The sequence below is a fragment of the Sinocyclocheilus grahami genome, unplaced genomic scaffold (assembly GCF_001515645.1).
Source record: "Sinocyclocheilus grahami isolate Dianchi unplaced genomic scaffold, SAMN03320097.WGS_v1.1 scaffold1704.1, whole genome shotgun sequence".
Taxonomy (NCBI): domain Eukaryota; kingdom Metazoa; phylum Chordata; class Actinopteri; order Cypriniformes; family Cyprinidae; genus Sinocyclocheilus; species Sinocyclocheilus grahami.
This window is the reverse complement of record NW_015506883.1, coordinates 10,778-35,180: the sequence shown is the minus strand read 5'-3', so window position 1 is coordinate 35,180 and position 24,403 is coordinate 10,778. Positions and strand designations below refer to the sequence as shown.

Below are 24,403 nucleotides of genomic sequence, written 5' to 3'. Positions count from 1 at the left end.
TATTATTTTAATTTTTTTTAAAACAGTTATTCCCTTTTCTCAGTTTTATAATGTGTTTCGAAAGACTTTACCTCTGTAAATAAAGGGTGTTCTGCCAAAGAAATATATAATGTGCATTGTGTTTAAAAACAAAAAACTAACCTACATTTAGAAGTGGGCTACGTATTTAGATATTTTTTTCATAAATTTAAAGAACCGCTTTCGATTATGCGTAATGTTTGCATGTTTATGTCGTTGTTTAACCTTTTTTTTTTTTGGCTCTCAAACACTAACATTTAATGATACACACAAAATAAGCTCAATACTCATGTTTGATGGTTGCAGTTTGTATGACATTAAATAGGTCTATAATCCCTTTCATAAATTGCAAACAATATAAAAAGACACCTCTCGAAAACAGTTATGTTTTTTATTTATATATATATATATAAATTGCAACTATGATGTTTTAAATATTTGTAAATTTTCATATATTGATGTTCATTTAAATGTGCATCATTTTAAGATTTTGTGGTGGCCTATTGGGAGCTTATACCTACAATTGTGTGCATACATTTTTGCATTAATGTTTGTCATGAATTGTCAGTTGTAAATATTGTGAACTAATCTCAGATATTTGTGTTGTGCATATTATAATAATCACGTCCACTATAAGAACAAAATACACTAAACGACACAGAAAAGTTCGTGTAAAATGAAAGGGAGTCTGTTTGAGATATTGGAGAAATATTTTAGTTTTTTATTAAATGCCAATAAAATGAAAGCGAGTCTGTTTGTGACATTAGTAAAATGTTTAAACCAATTAGTTAATGATTCAGTAGCCTATTACTAAGTGTTAATTTTTAGCTCCAGCACATTTACGATGAATGTTCGCTCACTCACCTCTAACCAGAATCCTTCGGCAATAGTCCGGATCGACTCCTAAAAGTTTATCGTGTCCATCTTCGCTAGATGAAGTCGGTGTGGACGCCGAAGTCCCCGGTGTGTCGGTAGAACTCTGCACAGGTGACCGGTTCCGAACTTCCGTCCGGCTTTTGGAGTCTCTGCCGCGGTCACGGCACAACGAATTGGATTCACGGTGGTTTCGGTCTTCGGCGATTCCATCGCCCATACTCGTGGCTTGATCAAACATCTAATAATGTAACTGTTTTGTGTGTGCACTTAGTTTTCTTGAGCTGTCAGAAGCTTGAATAAATAGTCAGCGTAATTCTTTTCTGTCAGAAATAGGGAGATTATTCCCAGCAAAACATCAAATTAGAATCCAGGCGCAGACTCCAGCGACCGAGTTTCTGCCCAAGTATTTTAGCATGTTCCGGCATCGGGCGTCCATGCAGGAGGAGATGTATAAAGAAGGGAAGGAAGGTTGAGGTGGAGGGGGCCCTGTGGGCAAGTGGAAGGACCCTCCTCAGCTATAGGATCGCGCTCAACCCAAAATGCGTTTAGCATAAATGCGCTGGGTTTCAAGGTCTATGACCGAGGCACTGGGAGGCGCTTCACTGCGTAACCACGTATAAGTAATTCCACACAACCAACATGGATCCGAGCAGCGCAAACTTTCCCTTGTATAGTCGATTTACTCGTTGTCTACACTGGGTGTGTTTTTGTATCTGCCCTGGGCTCTACAGAAGCTCTGGAGAAAGAGCCAACGGATTTCAGGATTTCTTCGGGAGGAGGGGGAGGTCATGTTTTACGCGGGACCAATTCAAGAGTATCCTATAACAGACAATAAAATATAAATGTGTGGGCATAATGTGGGTGTGATTAGAATATAATTTCCAGAGTAGAGTATGTATTTGTTACGTTGACTGACAGCAGCGACGTCACTTCCGGACTGTAATCCATCAATCCATTGGTAAACAGAAACGAGTAAAAGCACGAGGTGGTTTCAACGCCCTTTAGCGTTCAGCGAAGTAAACGATGCCCGTTGTCTTTAGACGTTGTATTTGTTGCGCTCGGTAAGTGGTATTACAGTTAGGCTATATGTCACCTTTTTAGCCTATATCACAGAAACCGCGTTTAGTTTCTTAAGTTGCGCTTTCGTAATAACGGCCAAGGCGAATGTGAACGGATGCGTTGTGATTAAAAAGTAAGCGCCCAAAACTATTAAAACACCGATTATTTTATGGTTTTAAAAGTATTTTAACTAAATCTAAAAGTAGAGGAAACAACTAGGGGTGTAGGCTATGTTTATTTTGCAGAGATAAGCGTAGATGAATAAACTATTATAATTATAATAATTAATATATGTTACTATAATCGCTTTCAAACTAAACACAATGTTAAGAAAAATATTTTAATATCATGACGTGTGCCCATAAATAGTACGCCAAATAAAAACGAAAACTGGTGGTATTGATATGCAAAAATGGACTTTGGCGTGTATATGCTACGCGATGGGGAGGTTTAGGGTTGTGGGGTAGATGCGTATCATATGCACGCGAAAAATGCGTATTATATGCACGCCAACAAATTTCGTATCATATGCACGCGAAAAATGCGTATTATATGCACGCCAACAAATTTCGTATCATATGCACGCGAAAAATGCGTATTATATGCACGCCAACAAATTTCGTATCATATGCACGCGAAAAATGCGTATTATATGCACGCCAACAAATTTCGTATCATATGCACGCGAAAAATGCGTATTATATGCACGCCAACAAATTTCGTATCATATGCACGCGAAAAATGCGTATTATATGCACGCCAACAAATTTCGTATCATATGCACGCGAAAAATGCGTATTATATGCACGCTAAAGTCCATTTTTGCGTATCAATACCACGAGTTTTCGTTTTAATTTGGCGTACTATTTATACGCATTTTCATGAGACCGGGCTCATTTCCCCTATTGCTTTGACACCGTTGTTTAATACCTTAAGTTTTTTAGACTCCGTATTGACAAATGCTCAGCCAACTTCAGCACAACCTTTGAATTTGCTTCCACAGTTGTTAGATGGGAAAGGGGTTCGGTTTGTAAGATGTAGGCTATTGTACACATTCTGTGCGTTATTGTGTAAATATGAACAAGAGGTTTATTTGTGTTTACCTCACGGTGCACGAACCGCAGGTGTTCATCTCATCATTGAACCGCTGCCATAATACACAGCAACAAAATGAGAATCTTTTATCTGAGTGCGCAATCCCATTACGGAGGCCGCAATGACATAATTGCAGTTTTGCCACTTTCAGCAGTGTTTATCATTCAGTGCCGAAATGGCTCATTATTGAATTCAGCTGCTCAGCACAGATTAAACCGTGAACGGGATGAATGGAGCTGTCAGTCACTTCCTCAAACCAACAGTACAGTCAAGAGAGGTTTAATTGCCTCCACTGCTCTCTGGCCCCACAGTCTCACACACAGGGCCCTTTCCTCCAACACACAAATATTGCAAAACAGCAGATAGCCTATACCATAAACACAGATAAATGCACAAACGGACCCTTCCCCCTCGGTTTTTAGCCGACTAATCCCAGAACATCACGTAAATCAAAAAATAAATTCAGATTTAATTTGAACAAATGTTCAGTTACACATATAGTAGCCTATGTTTTTACTGTAGCCGATAACTGTCATGAAGACAGAATATAGTCTAGTAGCCTATCATATTTTTGTAATAGGTGTTAAACAACAAAATTAACCAAAACGTTGAACTGAGTTCTTGAGTGTACAGCTAAAAGTTTATTAATGTGTTTATTCATTTACTTATTAACAGTCAATGTTTTAAGATTTGTATCTACAGAAATGGACTTTCAAAAATAAAATCACCAGTGTAAAAAGTGGAACTAGCCCTGGTCTCCCGTTCTAGCTTCTAATACAAGTTCTGAAAAGTTAGTTGGATATTTTACAAGACATGTTTTGTCAAGTAAAATCAAATGAGGCTTATATGATTCAAGTCATAAATATCGTTTAACCTGGGTACATTAAGTTACAGTGCATCTCATTTCTTTTTTAGGGTCAAATCAAGACGTAACAGTAGTTCTTATAAGAACTATACACTCGTAAAAATAAAGGTGCTTCGTGATGCCGTAGAGAAGAACCTTTTTGTCTAAATGGTTCCATAAAGAACCTTTAACATCTGAAGAACCTTTCTGTTTCACAAAAGCTTCTTTGTGGCGAAAGAAGGTTCTTCAGATTATAAAAAGGTAAGAAAGAGATGGTTCTTTGTGGAACCAAAAATGGTTCTTCTATGGCATCGCTTGAAGAACCTTTTGAAGCACCTTTATTTTAAAGAGTGTAGTTCTTCATTCTGATAGACTGCAAAGAAATATTCGTGTCTCAATATTGTTCAATTACAATTTTCTTGTTCAATTAGTCTTATTAGTTAATGAGACCATATAAGCAACCGTGAACGTTATTTAAAACTTTGATCTTCCAAGTGAACAAAATACAGCTACGAAAACTTTTAACCCGGAACGACAAATCAAATAGAAAACGTTACATTAAAACACGGAAAATGCCATAAACTCGCAACAATTTAAAACTAGACGAACGTATGAAAAACAGAAATGAACGTATTTTATCGAAATAATTGGCTTCGTAAAAATGTAGGCCAAGTTGCTAATATTTCACAATCACATGTAATACACAAACACACTATTAAAGTAAGTTACAAACCCAAAGAATTATATAATAAAAAACAATATCGATGCGAGTTTTCATCAATTACCAATACAGCAACCAGAAGTCCAACCCTATATATTCCTGAAACTGTGAATAGGTTGATTATTTTAGCGTGCACTGACCACTAGTGGCTGTTCAGTGCATTGATTTACAATTGCTTTACGACACACAAATTACTATAAAAAGCATTTTGAAACAAGAAGTGAATTTTATTTGCTTGAAAGTAAAAAAAAAAAATACAGTAAAAGACAGAAACAAGCCGTCAACCGTTAAACCCATCAAGAAATTATTTTGAATTTCCGTTTGAAAGGACATGAACTTTTACAGAGATCCAGAGACCTCATAAAAGCAGTATATGGAGTTGAGAATAGACATACTATGCTGGAATAAGGCTGCCAACATTCAATGTGTAATGGCTCGATTTACATGCTGGCATCAATCAAATAAACTAACAATGTACATGATTTCAGGCACTTTGGCTCCACAAAACAGACCAATGTTACACACAAAAGATGAACGAACAGCCCTTAAAGTGATGATCTCATTAAAAATCTACCAGGGCAGACAAAATCTCCAACATTTCCTGGATCTAAATGATTTTGAGTAAATTACTATCGAATTCAGTAGATGAATCAAAACATTCAAACTTTAAAGCCAAGATGCCAACAGAGTTCATGGTGAAACATGTAAGATTGATTTTGTGGTCAGCAGTGCCTCATACTGGTACAAATACAAGAGGCTGATTCACAGTGAGCACAAGCATCACTCATAGAATTAGTTTAAAAACCTTAGAATCACATCAGATTGGAGCAAGAAAGTGCAGAAACACAGACATAAGAGCATATTATATTTGTTTTTATCTAAAAGAAACATTCAGTCATAACACTGGAATTCAGGAAACACACACTATTTGATTTGTCGTTTTTCAGGTTTGGATAAAAAACAACAATCACAGAGAGCTACAGCAAACGACAGATCATTCCTGCATTCCATTGTAACAGTACAAACAAGCTAGTAACCACACTTTGTTTCCAAACGCTGCGAGCAGAAAGCAGTGACACTGACAACAGAAATCCAGAATATTCTGTGGCTGCCGACACGAGATATGTGGCACTGAGTGGGAAGTCTGTGAGGTTCAGGCGTTCAGTCGAAGCCTTGCCAGTCGCTTTGCTCCGAGTCGTACTCGAGTTCTGCTCCTATGCAGCGCACGCCTTCCAGCAGCATCGGAGTCCCGTGATGCCGGTCTGACAGAGGAGAAGTTAAGCAAGTTACAAGTCAAACTCTATATGGACAGCATCATCAGTGCACAGGACACGCTGTTTTAAAGGAATAGTTCATCCAAAAATGACAATTTGCTGAAAATGTACTCGCCCTCAGGCAATCCAAGATGACTTTGTTTCTTCCTCAGAACAGATTTGGAGAAATTTTGCATTACATCACTTGCTCAGCAATGGATGCTCTGCGGTGAATGGGTGCCGTCAGATTGAGAGTCCAAACAGCTGATAAAAACATCACAATAATCCACAAGTAATCCACACCAGTCCAGTCCATCAGTTAATGTCTTGAGAAGCGAAAAGCTTCATGTTTGCAAGCATGTGTATTTTATTCACATCTTATTTTTATTATCTGTGTGTTGTTGTTGTCTCCGTGTACTGGAAGCTTGTGACACTATAACAAATTCCTTGTATGTGCAAACATACTTGGCAATAAAGCTCTTTCTGATTCTGATTCTGAAACAAATTATTAAGGCGTTTTTAACATTAAACCATCACCTCTAGCCAAAATCCATAATAACACTTCCTCCAGTAAAAAAAGTTCATCCCCTGTAGTCAAAATCCACACACATATTTGTTTAGAACTGCTTTCATATGTAAACGATGCTTGATCAGTTCATATTTCACACCTGATTCAGACAAGATTACTTTTTCAATATAGAAAGCAATATTATACATAGAGGACTCGTATTTTAGCCAGAAGCAATTGTTAAAAGTTAAAAGCATCTTAATGATGGATTTTGTTCTTACATGCAGCTATTCATTTAAAATGATACAGACTTTAATCTGTGGACTGGAGTGGTGTGGATTACTTGTGTATTACTGTGATGTTTTTATCAGCTGTTTGGACTCTCATTCTGACGGCACCCATTCACTGCAGAGCATCCATTGCTGAGCAATTGATGTAATGCTACATTTCTCCAAATCTGATGAAGAAACTAATTAATCTACATCTTGGATGGCCTGAGAGTGAGTAAATTTTCAGCACATTTTCATGTTTGGGTAAACTATTCTTTTAACTTTTAAAATGCCATGATCGGGACAAGATAGTTTGACAGCATCTGTTACATAGTGACAAAATATTGTCTCTGTTCTTCCTTTTCTTTAAAAATGGCAAAACTCTGGGTTACAGTGAGATGCTTACAGTGGAACTGAAAAGAAATAAGGGACAAGTTGAAGTTATTTTTGTGGGGATGGGCATTATACCACATGCTGCAGATGAGTTTACCTGAAATATTCCTTTAATAAAAACACCAGTAGAGGGCAGCAAATAACCTGACATCTGATCTCCTTCATTCAGCATATGCCTTTAACATCGCCCCAAATTGTCTCAACAACTGTAACTCAAAGAAACTGCCCGGAAAATAATATGCTGTCACTTACCCATGACACGAGCATGAACTTTAACCTTCACGCGTGCATCCTCTTTGTTTTCGCTAAGAATCTGTGCCTCCTCACACATCACTCCCTCCTGATGGGCCATATATTCACATGTCACCCTCAGACCTCCTGAAGACACAGAGTCAACAACAAAATGTCATTTATACAATCATCTACAGATCCATCTACAGCCATTGTGCAAAAAAGAAGTCTTTATCAAACAGACAGAACGTTTGTTTAGCTGTAGGTCACACCAGTTTAAGAATGGACTCACACTCATGAGTTCAGATAGACGTGTGGGCTATCCACTCATGGGCACATCTCCTGTTTGATACCTTTATTTATCCTTTCCTGAGTACATGCACGCAATCTATCACGGCAATGGAAAATGCCGTAAAGCTACTGTGAGCTATGTCACAAGTGGCATTATAAATCGCAAACGGGTATAGCCCAGTCTCCAAACTAACGCTACTGAGCCAGAAGTTGATATATTGGGAGACACAAAGTATGTAAACACAGTATTTAAACAATTCAGGATGTCAAAGTAGGTGACCAATGGTTTAGCGGCCATTCACAAAGAACACTTTCTGCATTCTACTGCGCTGCTTTCCTTTCTTTTTCAACGTAAATTTGCGCTAGATGAATACCGTTGATGCTGTGATCGTGTCTCAGCGTCTGGGCATGAGCACTGAGCTTTTTGAACGCCGTGAGAAATTCAACGGCGTTCGAGACTCCACTGCCTCGTGTTTTTAAACACACAAAAGCGTCCACTGTGTATTAAACGGCAACATAACATATTCACTGAAAATGACGCATTTGCCTTTAATTTCCCCAGATGTCTCACAGAATGCATATTATAAGATATTCAACTACGCACTGAATAATTAAAAAATGCTTTGCTATTTTAATATATGTAAATAAACGAAACATGCATCAAAGCTGCTTCATTTCAGCACCACAAGTAGCATCATAAACTCATTTGACTTCCTGCCAAATTATTACCCACCTCGTTGAAATCGCTACCTGATTGCCTAATCCTAACGCCTCCCCCACACCTAACCCTAAACCTACCAATACTAGGGGGGTAATAATCTGGAGGGGGTCTGAATTCAGGACTACTCCAGTAGGGCTGCACGATTAATCGAAATTAAATCGGCAAAGGCGATAAATCGCGATTAGGCAGAGGCTGCGATTGTCATGCGTATCTTTCAGTGAAGCATGGTTCTGTGATCAGCAGTAAATCTCCATCCGAAGGCCAGAGGGCGCTCTCGCACTGAAACTCCAAATACGCCTCGCAGAAGAAACCCAGAACATGCCTATCGCTGCAGCTGAATAAACAGAAGATTCAACTGCTTTCATTGATTCAACGTGACTAATAAACACACGACTACGGCAATATACGGTTTATCAGAGTTCGTCTTATAATTTTTATTATAATAAAGTATATAATAATGCAATGCTAATCGACATTTATCACTGCTTAAATACTATGAAATATGTTGCGTGCCTTATTCTGTGTAAGAAGTCACATCATCTCACAGAAGGATTTATTTTCAAACACTCGACTGACTTTATGAAGCGAGTTTGGAGTAAAAACGTTATTAAATGTGCTATTTTCACGTGCTTTCAGATGAAGCAGTGTTTACTACACAGAGCTGTAGTTCACTGAGAAGCTACGCAAACAGCTTTCATAATCACAGAACGATTTCATAATCGCGCGATTAAATCGTCTGCGATTATGAACGCGATTTTGCGTAGCTTGTCAGTGAACTACGGCTCTGTGTAGTAAACGCTGCTCCATCTGAAAGCACGTGCTGGAGATTTACTACTAATCACAGAACCGGCTTTACTGACGCATGACAATAGCATTCAATTAATCGTGCAGCCCTATACACCAGTCTCCAAACTCACGGTGCGTTTCCACTACAGCGTCAAATCTGCGCTCAGTGCCGCTGGCAACACTAAAGTATATAATAATGCAATGCTAATCGACATTTATCACTGCTTAAATACTATGAAATATGTTGCGTGCCTTATTCTGTGTAAGAAGTCACATCATCTCACAGAAGGATTTATTTTCAAACACTCGACTGACTTTATGAAGCGAGTTTGGAGTAAAAACGTTATTAAATGTGCTATTTTCACGTGCTTTCAGATGAAGCAGTGTTTACTACACAGAGCTGTAGTTCACTGAGAAGCTACGCAAACAGCTTTCATAATCACAGAACGATTTCATAATCGCGCGATTAAATCGTCTGCGATTATGAACGCGATTTTGCGTAGCTTGTCAGTGAACTACGGCTCTGTGTAGTAAACGCTGCTCCATCTGAAAGCACGTGCTGGAGATTTACTACTAATCACAGAACCGGCTTTACTGACGCATGACAATAGCATTCAATTAATCGTGCAGCCCTATACACCAGTCTCCAAACTCACGGTGCGTTTCCACTACAGCGTCAAATCTGCGCTCAGTGCCGCTGGCAACACTACAACGCCACTGCTTTGGGGCATGTCAAATTTAGGGCAGAGCACGTCTCTGAAAACAGCGTTTACACCCTGTTTGCGTTTCATCTTCTTCTTTTAATGGCGGTTATAATGAAAGCATGCAAAGTGCATTTATTTTTGCATATGACTTTTTCAACAACAAGTGATTTCAGCTCAGTAATCCACCAGTTCAGCAAACACTTGGAAACATGTCAAAATCTTGCCTTGCCTACTTTTCACAGCGATTGGTTGTCGCCCGGCGTTTGTCGCTCGATATTTGCATAAAGTTGAGAAATGCCCAAACTTTTTGATGCTCTCAATGCTTTCTCCGAGCCGCTTTCAATCCCATAATGCACCGCACGAGCATTTAAGATCAACTTCTATAGGAATGGATTGAAAACACTCACTCCGCTGCGCTTGATAGTGGAAATGCACCGTAACGGTATTGAGCCATAAATTGACATGTTAGGAGTGGGACACTCATAGTATGAACACAGTAGTTACCATTTAATGAAGTATGGTTTCCCATACTTTGGTTCATTTAATGGTTTAGTGGCCGTTCACAAAGAACGCTTTTCCCATTCTACTACGCTGCTCTTCCATTGTTTTTCTATGCAAATATGCGCTAGATAAAACTTTTCTATGTAAATATGCGCTAGATAAAATTTGCTGATGCTGAGCTGCCATTTCAGCGCTGCATTTCTTGAACACACAAGTTCAACATTTAAAAACACGTCTTGAGAATCCAGTGCCATGCTTCTCGCATTTTTAAACCAGTGTTTTAAATGCACAAGCGCATTCTCTGTACTTCCACCGCACGAGCATTTAAGATCAACTTCTATAGGAATGGATTGAAAACACTCACTCCGCTGCGCTTGATAGTGGAAATGCACCGTAACGGTATTGAGCCATAAATTGACATGTTAGGAGTGGGACACTCATAGTATGAACACAGTAGTTACCATTTAATGAAGTATGGTTTCCCATACTTTGGTTCATTTAACGGTTTAGTGGCCGTTCACAAAGAACGCTTTTCCCATTCTACTACGCTGCTCTTCCATTGTTTTTCTATGCAAATATGCGCTAGATAAAACTTTTCTATGTAAATATGCGCTAGATAAAATTTGCTGATGCTGAGCTGCCATTTCAGCGCTGCATTTCTTGAACACACAAGTTCAACATTTAAAAACGCGTCTTGAGAATCCAGTGCCATGCTTCTCGCATTTTTAAACCAGTGTTTTAAATGCACAAGCGCATTCTCTGTACTTTGAGAACGGTATTCACAGAAAAATTACGCACTTAACCTTTAAATTCACTAGATGTCTCACAGAACACATAGGCTAAGCTACTCATCTGCACGTTAAACCATAAATCCTCAGTTATTTTAATGCCTGTAAATAAATACCATGTAGCCTATGTATCTATTTGTTTAATTGATCACGCTAATACTCTCAAATGAGCACCAGTTTAAAGAGTAAAGAGAGTGTTTTTCGTCAGCAGAGCCACAGCTTTCAAAGCATTCAGTGATTTGCGTATTCAGTAGCACTAAGATGATTCACGCTTGTTGAAGAAGCATTTGTAGACTGGTGATCATAGAGCACTCGTTCATTTTTTCTCATTAAATAAACTCATAGAAATAACTGGTGGAAACCGGTTGTGAGGGCCATTCGCTGGAATATGCTGTATGGCTCTCAGAGGAGTTTTATTCTTAAGAGCACGTGAGGCTCGCCCATATTTGCGATCTGTATGTGCGAATGCCATTGTAAAAGTCTCTTATAAAGAAAGTTTCCAAAAGGGGGTTTTTGCAACAACGCCATAGAAGAACCATTTTCTGTTCCACAAAAAAAATGTTTCAGTGAAAATAATTTTTGTCTTAGCGTGAAGAACATTTTAATCATCTAAAGAACATTTTTACCATTATAAAGAACCTTTTGTGGAATGGAAAGTTTATTTTAATGCCTGTAAATAAATACCATGTAGCCTATGTATCTATTTGTTTAATTGATCACGCTAATACTCTCAAATGAGCACCAGTTTAAAGAGTAAAGAGAGTGTTTTTCGTCAGCAGAGCCACAGCTTTCAAAGCATTCAGTGATTTGCGTATTCAGTAGCACTAAGATGATTCACGCTTGTTGAAGAAGCATTTGTAGACTGGTGATCATAGAGCACTCGTTCATTTTTTCTCATTAAATAAACTCATAGAAATAACTGGTGGAAACCGGTTGTGAGGGCCATTCGCTGGAATATGCTGTATGGCTCTCAGAGGAGTTTTATTCTTAAGAGCACGTGAGGCTCGCCCATATTTGCGATCTGTATGTGCGAATGCCATTGTAAAAGTCTCTTATAAAGAAAGTTTCCAAAAGGGGGTTTTTGCAACAATGCCATAGAAGAACCATTTTCTGTTCCACAAAAAAATGTTTCAGTGAAAATAATTTTTGTCTTAGCGTGAAGAACATTTTAATCATCTAAAGAACATTTTTACCATTATAAAGAACCTTTTGTGGAATGGAAAGATTCCATGGATGTTCATGTTTCTTCATGGAACCAAACCATTTTTAAGACAGTTTTTATTAAATCATTTTATTTAGTGAAGCGGAGCCCTCATAGAAAGAATGTGTGTATTATTTGGTTACTAAATAGTGTATTTGCAATCCGTGCGTTTCACTTAGCAAGATAAATTTTGGGTAGTGAATTCATCAAACGCACCATCCAATGGAGTATACTCTAGACAAAAACTGAAACCCAGTATAATTAATTACTGAGATTGAAATGAAATTAATTACTGAGATTGAAAGAATTAATGAGAATGAAATATTTGAAAATAACACATTTGTTGCGTATGCGTATGATAACTTATCGCAGTTATTATTTAGTTGTGGAAACAGCGGTGAAAATGCGTTTTATATATATATTAAAAAAACAACAACAACTGCAAGTTTGAGCACCCATCGGCAGAAACATGCGCCTATGATCGCTAGAAAAGACTTCTACTAATTTCTACAATAGTAGCTTATGCTATCCACCTTTTTCTTCAACGCAGAAGTAAGCCTATGGGCAAGACTTCCGGTTCATAAGCCGCTATAACGAGAAGAATAACAACGTGCAGTAAAAGGTAAAACTGTTTGCACTACAAACCAATGTGTTCACAATTAAGATAATACATTAAAATAATATGATTTTAATGATTTTCAATATGAAGCAACAAAACGAACGTTTTGTACAGCTAAAAATAGCTGGACGTGGATGAGACTAGAAGCCAAACCCATAGAAAAAGGTGGATAGCAGCTAATATAAGGTTTTCAATATGCCTAAAGGATTTGAACAGTTAAGGCACACTTAAAAAATGGGAAAGGAAATATTGTAGGTCAAAGGTGTTTGGCTGACAAAAAACATTTGGGAATCACTGCAATAAGTCACTTAAGTCTTCATCAACAGGTTCAGCTGTTTTGGGTCAGAACCTCGAGCGATGGGACGTACCGTCTGAGGACGGCGTTATGTTAGTGATACGGAGGTGAGGATTGGGGATGGGGGCTGGACACACGTCTTTCCCGAGCTCTGGCATCTCCGGCAGTGTGAACACGATCTCATATCGGTGCTGTGTTTTCAGGAAGCCCACCTGAGGAGATGGAGAGCAGCAGAGAGGTTATGATTGGGTGTCAGCAGGTTTATGATGATATGAGATTTATGAGACACCAGAATTATGAGTCAGTCTGTTGTTTGCACTTGATCAGAAAGATCATAGCGATAAATTATGTTAATGAAATCTTAGCAGATTGATGAAATCATTGTATGGATTACAGTTGACTTATTTATGAATCCCTAGTTGACTTTCATTTATGAATCATAGTTGATTCCTTCATTGATGACATCATAGTTGATAGCTGATATCATTAACGAAATCAGCCTTGATGAACCAATGATGAAATCATAGTCAACTTAATTCAATGAATTTAGAGCCAAACAATAATTTATACAATCATAGTTGGCTTTACCATAGTTGGGTTGGCATAACCCAATAAAGGCTGGCATTTGAAATAATAAAAATCTTTTTTTTTTTTTTAATGGATCAGTTGAATCTATCCAGATGCCCAAATAGAGAAAAACTATGCAATTCCATGTAGATGCTGATATTTAGATGATCAAAAAATAAGATGAAATCCTGATAGCTTGTAATGCAATTCAATGAGATCTTGATTTTAGGAGCATGAAATACATTGCAAATCTATTCTATAATCCATTATATGATCCACTGATGTAACTGGATGAAACTGTTTCACAGCCCTAAAAAAATCTGTCAGATTTAATGTTCATTACTTAAAGATCTTACTAACCAAGGAAGGAAATCAGGATGATATTTTGAAATAAAAACAAAAGGAACCGGAAAAGTGGGAAGGACAGTGACAGAGCTCATGCCAGGAAATGTCAAACTGCATCTGGGTCTCAGTGAAGGATGACAGAATCAAATAACGTCTTATCTGACCAGAGCCCTCATCAAAAACGCTATAATCAAACAGAACAGACACAGACCAGAGGTACAGGTGTTTATATACTGCTCGACGGCGCTGTAGCTGGTCTCCATGGCAACAAGGGGCACTAACAGGGCAGTTTGAGAGAGACATCTGCAATGAAAAGAGTCAGAGAATATGACACCCGCTGCAGAGTGAATGCAAGCATGATTGTGTCTCTTGTCTCTTAGATATTAGCGAGTAGGAGGATCGCAAACACTGAGTCTCTGTGCCATCAAATATGTTCAAAAAGTCACTGTTCTCAAAACAACAAGAAGCAACTTGTGAGAGTGGAGCTTCAGCAAACTATTAAAAACATGTTAAGTCGATATGATATCAAAATAGATCCTGTTTACTTTCATAATACACATACATTTTTTAATGAAAAAACAAACACAGACTGATTCATAACAATAACATTCTAGTAAACAAAAGTTTTAAAAAAAAATATACGAAACAAATATACTAAATTAAAAAAAAGAAAAAAATAGCTAAGTACATACATTTAACTTTAAAATTATTTAGAAGATTTATATTTGAAAGCTTAAAGCATAATGCTTAGATTATGCAATGTGCTAAAATTTAATTAAATTTATATATTTAAAAAAACAATTATTTCCGTCTATGCCTGCATCCATCCATCATCATTCCATCCATCCATCTATTATTCATTATTTTATCCATCCATCCATCCTTTGTTCGATCCATCGCGTCATAATCCATCCATCCATTGTTCTATGCATCCATTGTTCTATACATTGTTCCATTTATCCATCATTCTATCCATCCATTGTTTGTTCTATACATCATTCTATCTATCATCCATCCATCCATCATTCTGTCCATCCATTGTTCTTTCTATCATCCATCCATCCAGCCATCATTCTATCCATCCATTCTTCGATCTATTCATCATTCCATCATCCATCATTTGATCCAACCATCCAACATTCTATCCATCATCCATTCATTCATCCATCTATTATTCTATCCATTATTCATTATTTTATCCATCCATCCATCCTTTGTTCGATCCATCCATCCATCATTCCATAATCCATCCATCCCTTGTTCTATGCATCCATTGTTCTATACATTGTTCCATCCATCCATCATTCTATCCATCCATTGTTTGTTCTATCCATCATTCTATCTATCATCCATCCATCATTCTGTCCATCCATTATTCTTTCTATCATCCATCCATCCAGCCATCATTCTATCCATCCATTCTTTGATCTACATCATTCCATCATCCATCGTTTGATCCATCCATCCAACATTCTATCCATCATCCATTCATTCATCCATCCATCATTCCATCCATCCTTTGTTCTATCATCATTCTATACATTCATCCATCCATCGTTTGTTCTATGCATCCATTGTTTTATACATCATTCTATCTATCATCCATCCATCCTTCATTCCATCCATCCAGCCAGCCATCAATTGTTTGTTCATCACATCCATCCGTCTTTCGTTCATTCCATCCATCCATCCATCGTTTGCTCTATCCATCCATCCATCGTTCATTCTATGCATTGTTCCATCCATCACTCATCCCATCTAGCTATCGTTTGTTCTATCCATCCATCCATACATCCATTGTTCATTCTATCCATTGTTCCAGCCATCCATCCTTCCATCTATGCAAGGTGTTCTAAAAAAAAACTAAGCCTGATCACTTAGAAAAGTAACATCTGCACTTCTCTTGAGCAAGCAAGCAGCATGATTTGAGATATCATTCAGCTTCACACATTACAAAATGAGTTGCACAGCTTAAAAGTTAGGGGTATTTGTTTAAATAGCTTGCCTTAGCGAGACCCACTAATAAAAAGTTTGATGGCAATGCATTGCACCAAAAAAAAATTGAAAACAATTAATCATTGTTAAAAAAAACTGTATTGTCAAAGCTGTGGTCTAGCGGTCAGCACACATGCTCTGACATATTGACCTGTGCTGCTCATATGTAGGCGATCGATGCAGTTCAAATCTGGCTTGTGTCATTTCCTGATCCTGTTTTTCCTCTTGAAATCCCAGATACAGCTGAAACGGCTCCTGGCATGAGTTCTGTCACTGTCTTTTTATATAATAACAAGGCTAGAAGTCAAGTAGCACATGCTGACTAAAGGAAAGAAGCTGAAGCTTTGATGTGAGCTGAGAAATAAAATCAATGTTCTTCCTGTAATATGAACTCATATTCGTGACTGAAGACCTTCAAATGAAGCTAATGAACGAACCCAGCCATTTAATTCTCTCTCACCTTAACCAGGAAGTTCCCGTTTGATTCGGGTATCACCATGACGACGGAGTCGTGCAGTTTCTCGTCAAAATGCACATGAGAGTGAGCGGTGGCGGCCGCAGCGGGTTCCTCAGCGAAGCGAACGCCCCCCGTCTTAGACACTGCTGCAGGAGGAACAAAAGCAAAGCGCTTACAGCTGTGCTAATTACACACACACTGCAGGTTTACAGACATCCAGATTGTGAGTCTCTGAATGATAATGTTCTGCAAGAAGCTTTTAAAGTTGAAATTATTCAAATCAAGCTTGCCATCTGACACCTGAAAGACCTTCAGTCTAATATCAGAGATATTTTAATTTCTTCACTCAAAGAAAGTTAAAGCAAAAGTGGGCTTACAATAGTCAGGTTGTGCATTGAATTTACCAGCTTCAATTTAAAAAGGCATAAACTGCATTTAAGTAGACGAATACAAAACCAGATCAGTTTAAAACACTTGGATCAGTAGGAATAAAGTTGATGTGTACAATAACCTCAATGCCTTTAAGGTCTTACATGCTTTAAAAAAACAGTTTTAATTTAAAGGAATAGTTCAACCAAAATTGAAAATTTGCTGAAAATGTATTGACCCTCAGTCCATCAAAGATGAGTTTGTTTCTTGATTGGAACAGAGTTGTGGAGAAATGTAGAATTGCATCACTTGCTCAGCAATGGATGCTCTGCAGTGAATGGGTGCCGTCAGAATGAGAGTCCAAACAGCTGATAAAAACATCACAATAATCCACAAGTAACCCATACCAGTCCAATCCATCAGTTAATGACTTGTGAAGGGAAAAGCTGCATGTTTATAAGAAACAAATCCATCATTAAGCAGTTTTTAATTTCAATCTGATGCTTCCCGCTAAAATATGAGTCCTCTATCTAAAATATTGCTTCCTCCAGTGAAAAAGTAATCTGGTTTGAATCAGGAGAGAAATCGCTCACAGATTTCTGCTCGTTCTAAATCAGATAAAGGAGCACAGTAAAGATTACATTCATATGAATGCATTGAGAGCGATTGCGTGTATGAATTAATTCTACCTGGCAGCGTCTCTCTACTAGTAGTGCTGTGTTCAAAATATCGATACGACGATGTATCGTCACAGAGATTTGACGATACGAGTATCGATACAGCTGGCCCTGTATCGATATTGTGGCACGTGTGCAGCAGTGGACCACGCTTAATTTGTTTAAAATGTTACAACGTTTAAAATTGAGTAGAAAAGTGCAAGGTTTCTAAAAAAAAGAATGAATAGAGCATACATAGGCTACAACAAGGTTTAATCTGGCCACAGAGGAACACAACTGGGTTGCCTAATAAAAAGAGACGTAATCCCCGAAACAGAGCTTCCCACTTGCGCAATACAGAAATATCTGCTAAGTGTGCTACTTATCTTTGTCAACCTGGCAACCCTGTGCTCACGCTCTCTCTCCGCTGTGGATAAACACGCTTGCTTTCTGAAAACACCGCTTAGCTTGCAGTTTAGCGATCTCCACTTCAATAATCTATTCTCAGAAAAGTGTAATTCATCAACTGTTCATTTACCACACACACAGAGAGAGAGGCTGTGTATGTATGAATTACCACCGTTTTGCCGCGTCTCTCTATTAACAGTGAAGCTGTGGCTTTAATTACTTTAGAGACAATGACGCTACCAGCTCCTTGTTGAGAAAGATAATGTAGCTCTTGAGCGATTAAGCTATTTAGTTGATAAAACTGCGGGGCGGCGCTAAAAAGTTTGTTCCTGAATGTCTGAGTGCGGCCGCAACGTGATCGGTGTGTGTGACTGCACTTAACATCAAACTGCTTCTGTTTCACACAAATGCAAGTTCGGCTAGAGTCACTTTGAACTCGTGCATCATCGGAAGCGGAGCTGCGCGGAAAGTTACAAAAAATGTTGTGCACACCGCCATTTTTCAGTCAGAACTCATTGCACACTGCGTGATTGTGAATCACCGACAGCTCCAGATATTTAGCATGCCAAATATTTCTCGGGCGTCGGCGATTCCCCCAGATCACGTCTTTGATAATTCACACTGTGTGATTGTCACTCGCATGAACGAGCACCGATTTGCCTCCGATTTCGGGCATTTGTTGGCAATTTCACAAAACCTGTCGGCGAGTGAAAAATCGGGCTAAAATCGTGCAGTGTGAACTCGGCATAAGGGAACTTGCGGACGCCTCGAGTATAAATCAGCCTTGAGCGTGTGTGCGTTAGATAAAGTGAAGACAGCGCGTTAGTTTAGAACTCTTCTAATTATTTTTTTTTATTTTTAGTGTTAATTTGTGCAATGATAACCTACCAGCAATGTAAATTTCTTTTTTAGATATATTAGAATGAGTACATTATTTATGGGCTTAAAAACAAGATGCAAACAATCAGAATATTGTACCTGGTGGGGAGTGCACAATGTAAACATGAAACATATGCCATTACCTATATTGTACTGTGGTACAGTTTTGGAGGCCCTTCATAATGCAGAGGTCAGCTGCTGCTCTGCCAGTAGTTAGAAATGGCACTATAGTAAACAGTGTTTAATAAACAGCTGTTTTACTAAATTCTGCTTTGGTGAAATTCAGTGCAGTCATGTATCGTGATATGTATCGTATCGTGGCCTCTGTATCGTGATACGTATCGTATCGTGACTTTGCTGGTGATACACAGCCCTATCTACTAGTAGTGAAGCTGTGAGATTTAGTTAAGAAATATATGCTTGAACTTTTCAGTTTCTAAGCTATTTTATTGAGAAATCACAGAACAGTGTTGACAATACATTTCCGCGCTGAATGATTCTGTGCGCGCGTGATGTGCGCGTGATGTACGAGCTACTGTCTGTAGCCTATGTGCGTTACAGTGCAGCAGCGCATTAGATTAGAATGGCGATTAACTTACCTGTACAATAAGCTGTTTAAAACGTGCATTCTCCTGTTCAATTTCGAGCATCCAGTAATATAATCACACATGTCTTTTGGAGCGCTTTCAGATTATGCATTTATTCGTCATTTTAACTGTTTGGAAACGGAGCGTAAATGTGGAAGTCCTTCAAAGATTTCTTATCCTGTTGCGCCCTCTATAGGACCAGCGACGCCAAGCTTAAAGCGTCATGGCAGAGCATTGAAGTCGACTAGTCGATTAGTCGTTGCAACCCCTAGAGACAACAGGGGATGGACTTTTTCACTGGAGGAAGTGTTATTATGGATTATAGACTCGTATTTAAGCCGAAAGCGATGGTTTAAAGTTGAAAATGTCTTGATGTATTTGTTTCTTACAAACAGATATTTGTATCAGCTGTTTGGACTCATTCTGACGGCACCCATTCACTGCAGAGCATCCATTACTGAGCAAGTGATGTAATGCTACATTTCTCCAAATCTGTTCCAATGATGAAACAAAATCCTCTTGGGTGGCCCGAGCAATTTTTCAGCAAATTTAAATTTTTTTGGTTGAACTGTTCCTTTAAGCTTTGGATCAAACAAGCACCTAAAAAGATAATAAAAAAATATGCAGACAACAGGATATGACCTTATGACTCAAGTATGCACAAATGAATGCTTGGCTAATGCAGAGTATGTTTTGGGCCTAACAAAACTGATCTGGCTTTTTATTTTTAGTCTTTCTTTCCCACAGGATTTATTAGGGACTGAAAAACTGGTTTCAGGTTCACTTGATGTGGTTTTAGGGGAGGTTTATGTAAGATGCATTCAAAAAGAGCTAGATAGAGCACAACAAAATGGAACAAGAATATAGGAGCCTTTTAAAACTGTAATTATTTTACAGATTTTACAGCTTTTACTGTGCACGCTGTCTAACACCTTCAGCACATTCAAAGTGCTAATTAAAGCACCAGAACTAAAAATATCAAAACTAAAAATAAAGAAAGAAAATCTCTTGCAATGTTCTTCCAGGCTCTTCTCTTTAACAGTCTGATCTCTTCTGCTCACCAAGGCTGCATTTATTTGATGAAAAACAGAGTAATATTGTGAAATATTATTACAATTTCAAATAACTGTTTCCTTTGTGAATATATTGTAAAATGTAATTTATTTCTGTGATCAAAGCTGAATTTTCAGCATCATTACTCATCATTCAGTGTCACATGATCCTTCAGAAATCATTCTGATTTGCTGCTCAAGAAACATTTCTGATTATTATAAATGCTGAAAAACAGTTGTGCTGCTTCATATTTTTGTGAAAACCTTGATACCTTTTTAATGAATAGAAAGTTCAAACAGTTCGAACAACATTTATTTGAAATAGAAATATTCTATTGCATGTCTTTGCTGTTACATTTAATCAATTTAATTCTGAATCTTACTGACCCCAAACGTTTTAACAGAATCTAAACGCTCTGGAATGAACATCAGCTGTGGAGATTTGTCCTTCATTTTCACTCTAAAATCCTCCATGTCTGATCAAAGCCTCTGCAAAAAACCCTGCTTTTATTGCATTTTGGAGATAAGATGTCGCAATTAATTTCCCTTTTTGTGTGAACTTTTTCTTCTACTTTAAATCTAAATTAAATGAGCACTTAAAGATTTTTACATTTTCTGAAGAAAACGTTCTTGTTGATCACTCATGCTAACCTTGTTAATACAAGTGGAGGGTTTTTGAGCTCTCTTCAAACTCAAAAACTCATTTCCATGATATTCTAATATCTGGATATGACTCGAATAGTAAATGTAACAGCTTTCCAAAAAGCCACATGATTGCACAACTGGTGCAGGATATGTGTTGAGAGTTTATTCAGATCACTAAACCAAAATATGAGCAGCAATAATATCGGCCAATGGCAGCCACAATAAGATTGTGATATTACAGACAATAGTTATAATGTCTTATCACTCACGCACTGTGTGTGTCAAATGAAGTCTGCTAATCCAGAGCGCAGCGTCGGCCCTGGGGACCCATCGCTTGAAATGAGCGGCCCCTGACAGACCGACAAACTGCAGATTACATCAGGGACTCTTTAGATCCCTGCGCTACGAATAAAAATAAATGACATTTGAAATTCAGAGAACATCGTGTGAAAAGAACAGGAGTTATAAAAACAAATAACAGATGAGAGTATTGCCAAGATATTTCAATGTTTATGGTCAATAAACATTGCATTTATTCATTTAGCAGATGCTTTAATCTAAAGCGTCCTACAAATGAAGAGCATTACGTTATATAAAACCCAACTATATTTGCATTGTGCAATGCCAAGTGTAAATCATAAACTAGATTAGCACATGCAATTTTAGGTATTTGAATATATTTTACAAATATGAGAGTGCTATGAGTCTGGAGGGTCAGTGGTGACCCTGTTGGCCTGCAGGGCTTGTGGCTACATTACACATAATGTAAGCTGGGATGGGACGGCATTTGTAGCAGGAATGTCTACATTATTGGCCTCATTACAGAGGTTATGGGACTCCAACTGTTCAGCCAATGTAGAGCACTATAAACACTCTCACGCGTGACAGATAGACCTGCCAACCAGCGTCTCACGGTCCGGATGACCAACACAGAGGCATCTGTACACTGTTAAAAGAGATCTAGAATTAAGATGGATACACGTGTAGTAGTCTACATTTTATGACCTATGAGTACAACATTGAACAGATTATTTATCACCACACCAGCAGGGCCTGAAGAGTTTATGTATTTATGTCCATGACTTTCGGGTCTTTATGACACTCGCCTGAGCCCCAAACGCCTCGAAGAAATCACAAGAACACAGACGTTTCACTAGTGATTATCCTGATATGCAATGTCAAAACAACATAATAAATAATAAGAAATATTGTAGTACATGTTTTACCAGTGCCAGATTATTTGGCAAAAAGCATGAAATAATAATAATAAACTTTCTTTTTAAAGCAGTGTGCTTACAGAGAAAACATGAATATAAAACAGATCAAAAAAAGAAATAATAATAATAATAATAATAAAGGCTACAGCATCCGTGCAACTCCACATAAGCCAATAGGCTAGAAAAACAGATGGAATTATTTTATTATTATTATTATTGCTATTATTATTATTATTAATAACGAATAATAAACAGCTTTATTTTTAAAGCAAGCTTCTAAAGCAAACAAATTGCTTAAACAGAAAAGAAGAATATAAAAACTGCAAGAAATAATAAAAATAAAATAAAATAAAACAAAACAGATCAATTTTTGCCATTGAGATGGCTGGGGAAAATGGTCCAATTGTACTTATATAGCCCTAAATTAAATATAGAATATTAAAAACAGCATATACAAACATACATATCAAAATATTATGAAAATAAAAGTTATCCTGAAAAAATAAAAGAATAATATAAGATCTTCATTTAAGATCTATTTTGTGAGAATCTGCGTTTCTCTAACATCAGAGTGATCCAAAGTATTGGAGTAAATGGAGTCATTAATATTTTCCACATTCCTCTTTGAGCTGAATCACATCTGAACCCAAAGCTGTTCTTTGTGGTGTTGTTCTTTGAAAGCAATCAGAAACTCTGCAGTCTGGCTGGGACCAGAGATGGACGGGCTCTCTATTAAACGAATGCCTGGCGGTGCTGTAGAGGCGCCGCATTTTATGAACCTCATCTAAAACTTCACACAGTCACCATGGCAACGACGAGAAATCTGGCCCCTGAGAACCGGCCTATGGAAAGGAGCATTTCCAAAAAGCTGTTCTGGGGTCCGTTTCGTGCTTTAATATTCAACGACAAAGCCAGTGATGGGAAGATGCTTTGTGAATGTTGCACAGCTGTCTGAGCTGAAGAAACCGTAGATGTTCTGGAGCTGCTGCAACAATACGCAGCATGACAACAGACCCTCTGCCTTCATCCAAAATGAAACTTTATCGCATTCGTAAAACAAAAACAAAATGGAGGCCATCTTTGTGCCTCCAGACAATAACTAGAGTCGCGAGAGACAGATTGATTACCACAATAAATAGTGGAATGAAAGAAGACCGACTTTATCTTTCAGGAGTTTTTCCGACGGCTCTGGAAAGGCTTTTCAGACAGATGTGAAAACAGACACAAGATCTTGCACATTTCCTGATAATAAGAAACAGCCCACTTGTTTTGCAACTGCTGAGTCACCACCGACTGAGCAAGAATTCATTATTGTTTTAGCTTTATTAAAATCACTCGAAGTCTCATTCCTGAGAACGAAAAAGCAGCAGGTTGTCAAAACTCATGATAAGCAGATTGAAGTTCAAAGTCAGTGTGGTGGGATTATTCTTAAAAAAAACCCAGCTCTTTATGTTTTTGGGTTTTTTAAGTTTGGGGTTGGTACGATTTTTTGATGTTTTTAAAAGAAGTCCCTTCTGCTCACCAATGGTGCATTTATTTTATTTAAAAACAGTAACATTGAACATATACAAAATCCTTCCAATTTTTTCTGACCTAATGCTCAGAAAAAATATCTGATTATCATCAATGTTGAAAACAGCTGTGCTGCTTCATATTTTTGTGGAAACACTATAAATGTATAAATGTCTTTACTGTGACTTTTGATCAATTTAATGCATCCTTTCTGAATAAAAACAATAATTTCTATCCAAAAAAATCTTACTGACCTTCTTCTTTTAGGAAAGAAAAAGAATACATAAATAAATAAATAAAAAATAAATAAATAAAGAATAATATATATATATTTTTAAGATTTTCAGTAAGGTGTCAGCAAACACTCACAGTTCATATTTTGACAATTATGCATCCAAAACCCCTGCAAAATTAGAAACTTTAGTTGTGAAGGGTGGACGTACCTTTCTTAGCAGTGGCCATTCTGGCAACAATCAGGACCAAACTCAAGAAAAGCTTCAGTTACAGCCTCATCGTAGATATCATCTGACCTCAAAACAAC

At 37.7% G+C, this 24,403-nt stretch overlaps 2 protein-coding genes and 1 long non-coding RNA gene across 5 annotated transcripts in view; 1 reads left to right on the top strand and 2 right to left on the bottom strand.

The window, feature by feature from the left end:
- LOC107572133 (ventral anterior homeobox 2-like) overlaps positions 1-3,115 on the bottom strand; it is a 19,783-nt gene extending 16,668 nt beyond the window's left edge. The window contains exons 1-2 of the mRNA XM_016258547.1: positions 3,057-3,115; positions 883-1,713 (exon numbers count right to left, since the gene is read on the bottom strand). Coding sequence (XP_016114033.1) covers positions 883-1,132 — 250 coding nt within the window. The 5' untranslated portion in view covers positions 1,133-1,713; positions 3,057-3,115. The remainder of the gene's footprint in view (positions 1-882; positions 1,714-3,056) is intronic.
- The window catches only part of LOC107572136 (uncharacterized), a 23,230-nt gene extending 9,488 nt beyond the window's left edge, over positions 1-13,742 (top strand). The window contains exons 1-3 of one of the 2 annotated variants that reach the window (XR_001607283.1): positions 1,873-1,955; positions 13,205-13,280; positions 13,377-13,742. This is a non-coding gene — a long non-coding RNA (uncharacterized lncRNA). Of the gene's footprint in view, positions 1-1,872; positions 1,956-13,204; positions 13,281-13,376 lie in introns of those variants that run through there. The other variant, XR_001607282.1, reaches the window with a different exon arrangement.
- LOC107572134 (UPF0687 protein C20orf27 homolog) lies at positions 4,835-24,403 on the bottom strand. 2 transcript variants are annotated; one of them, XM_016258549.1, is made up of 5 exons: positions 24,306-24,403; positions 16,541-16,680; positions 13,247-13,385; positions 7,289-7,414; positions 4,835-5,875 (listed from the first exon to the last, which is right to left on the bottom strand). In XM_016258549.1, exons 1-5 carry the CDS (start codon positions 24,322-24,324, stop codon positions 5,775-5,777), a joined length of 525 nt encoding a protein of 174 aa, XP_016114035.1. In that variant the 5' UTR covers positions 24,325-24,403; the 3' UTR covers positions 4,835-5,774. The 2 variants fall into 2 exon arrangements, with proteins under 2 accessions (XP_016114035.1, XP_016114034.1); XM_016258548.1 differs by having other exon boundaries at positions 4,836-5,875; positions 16,541-16,683.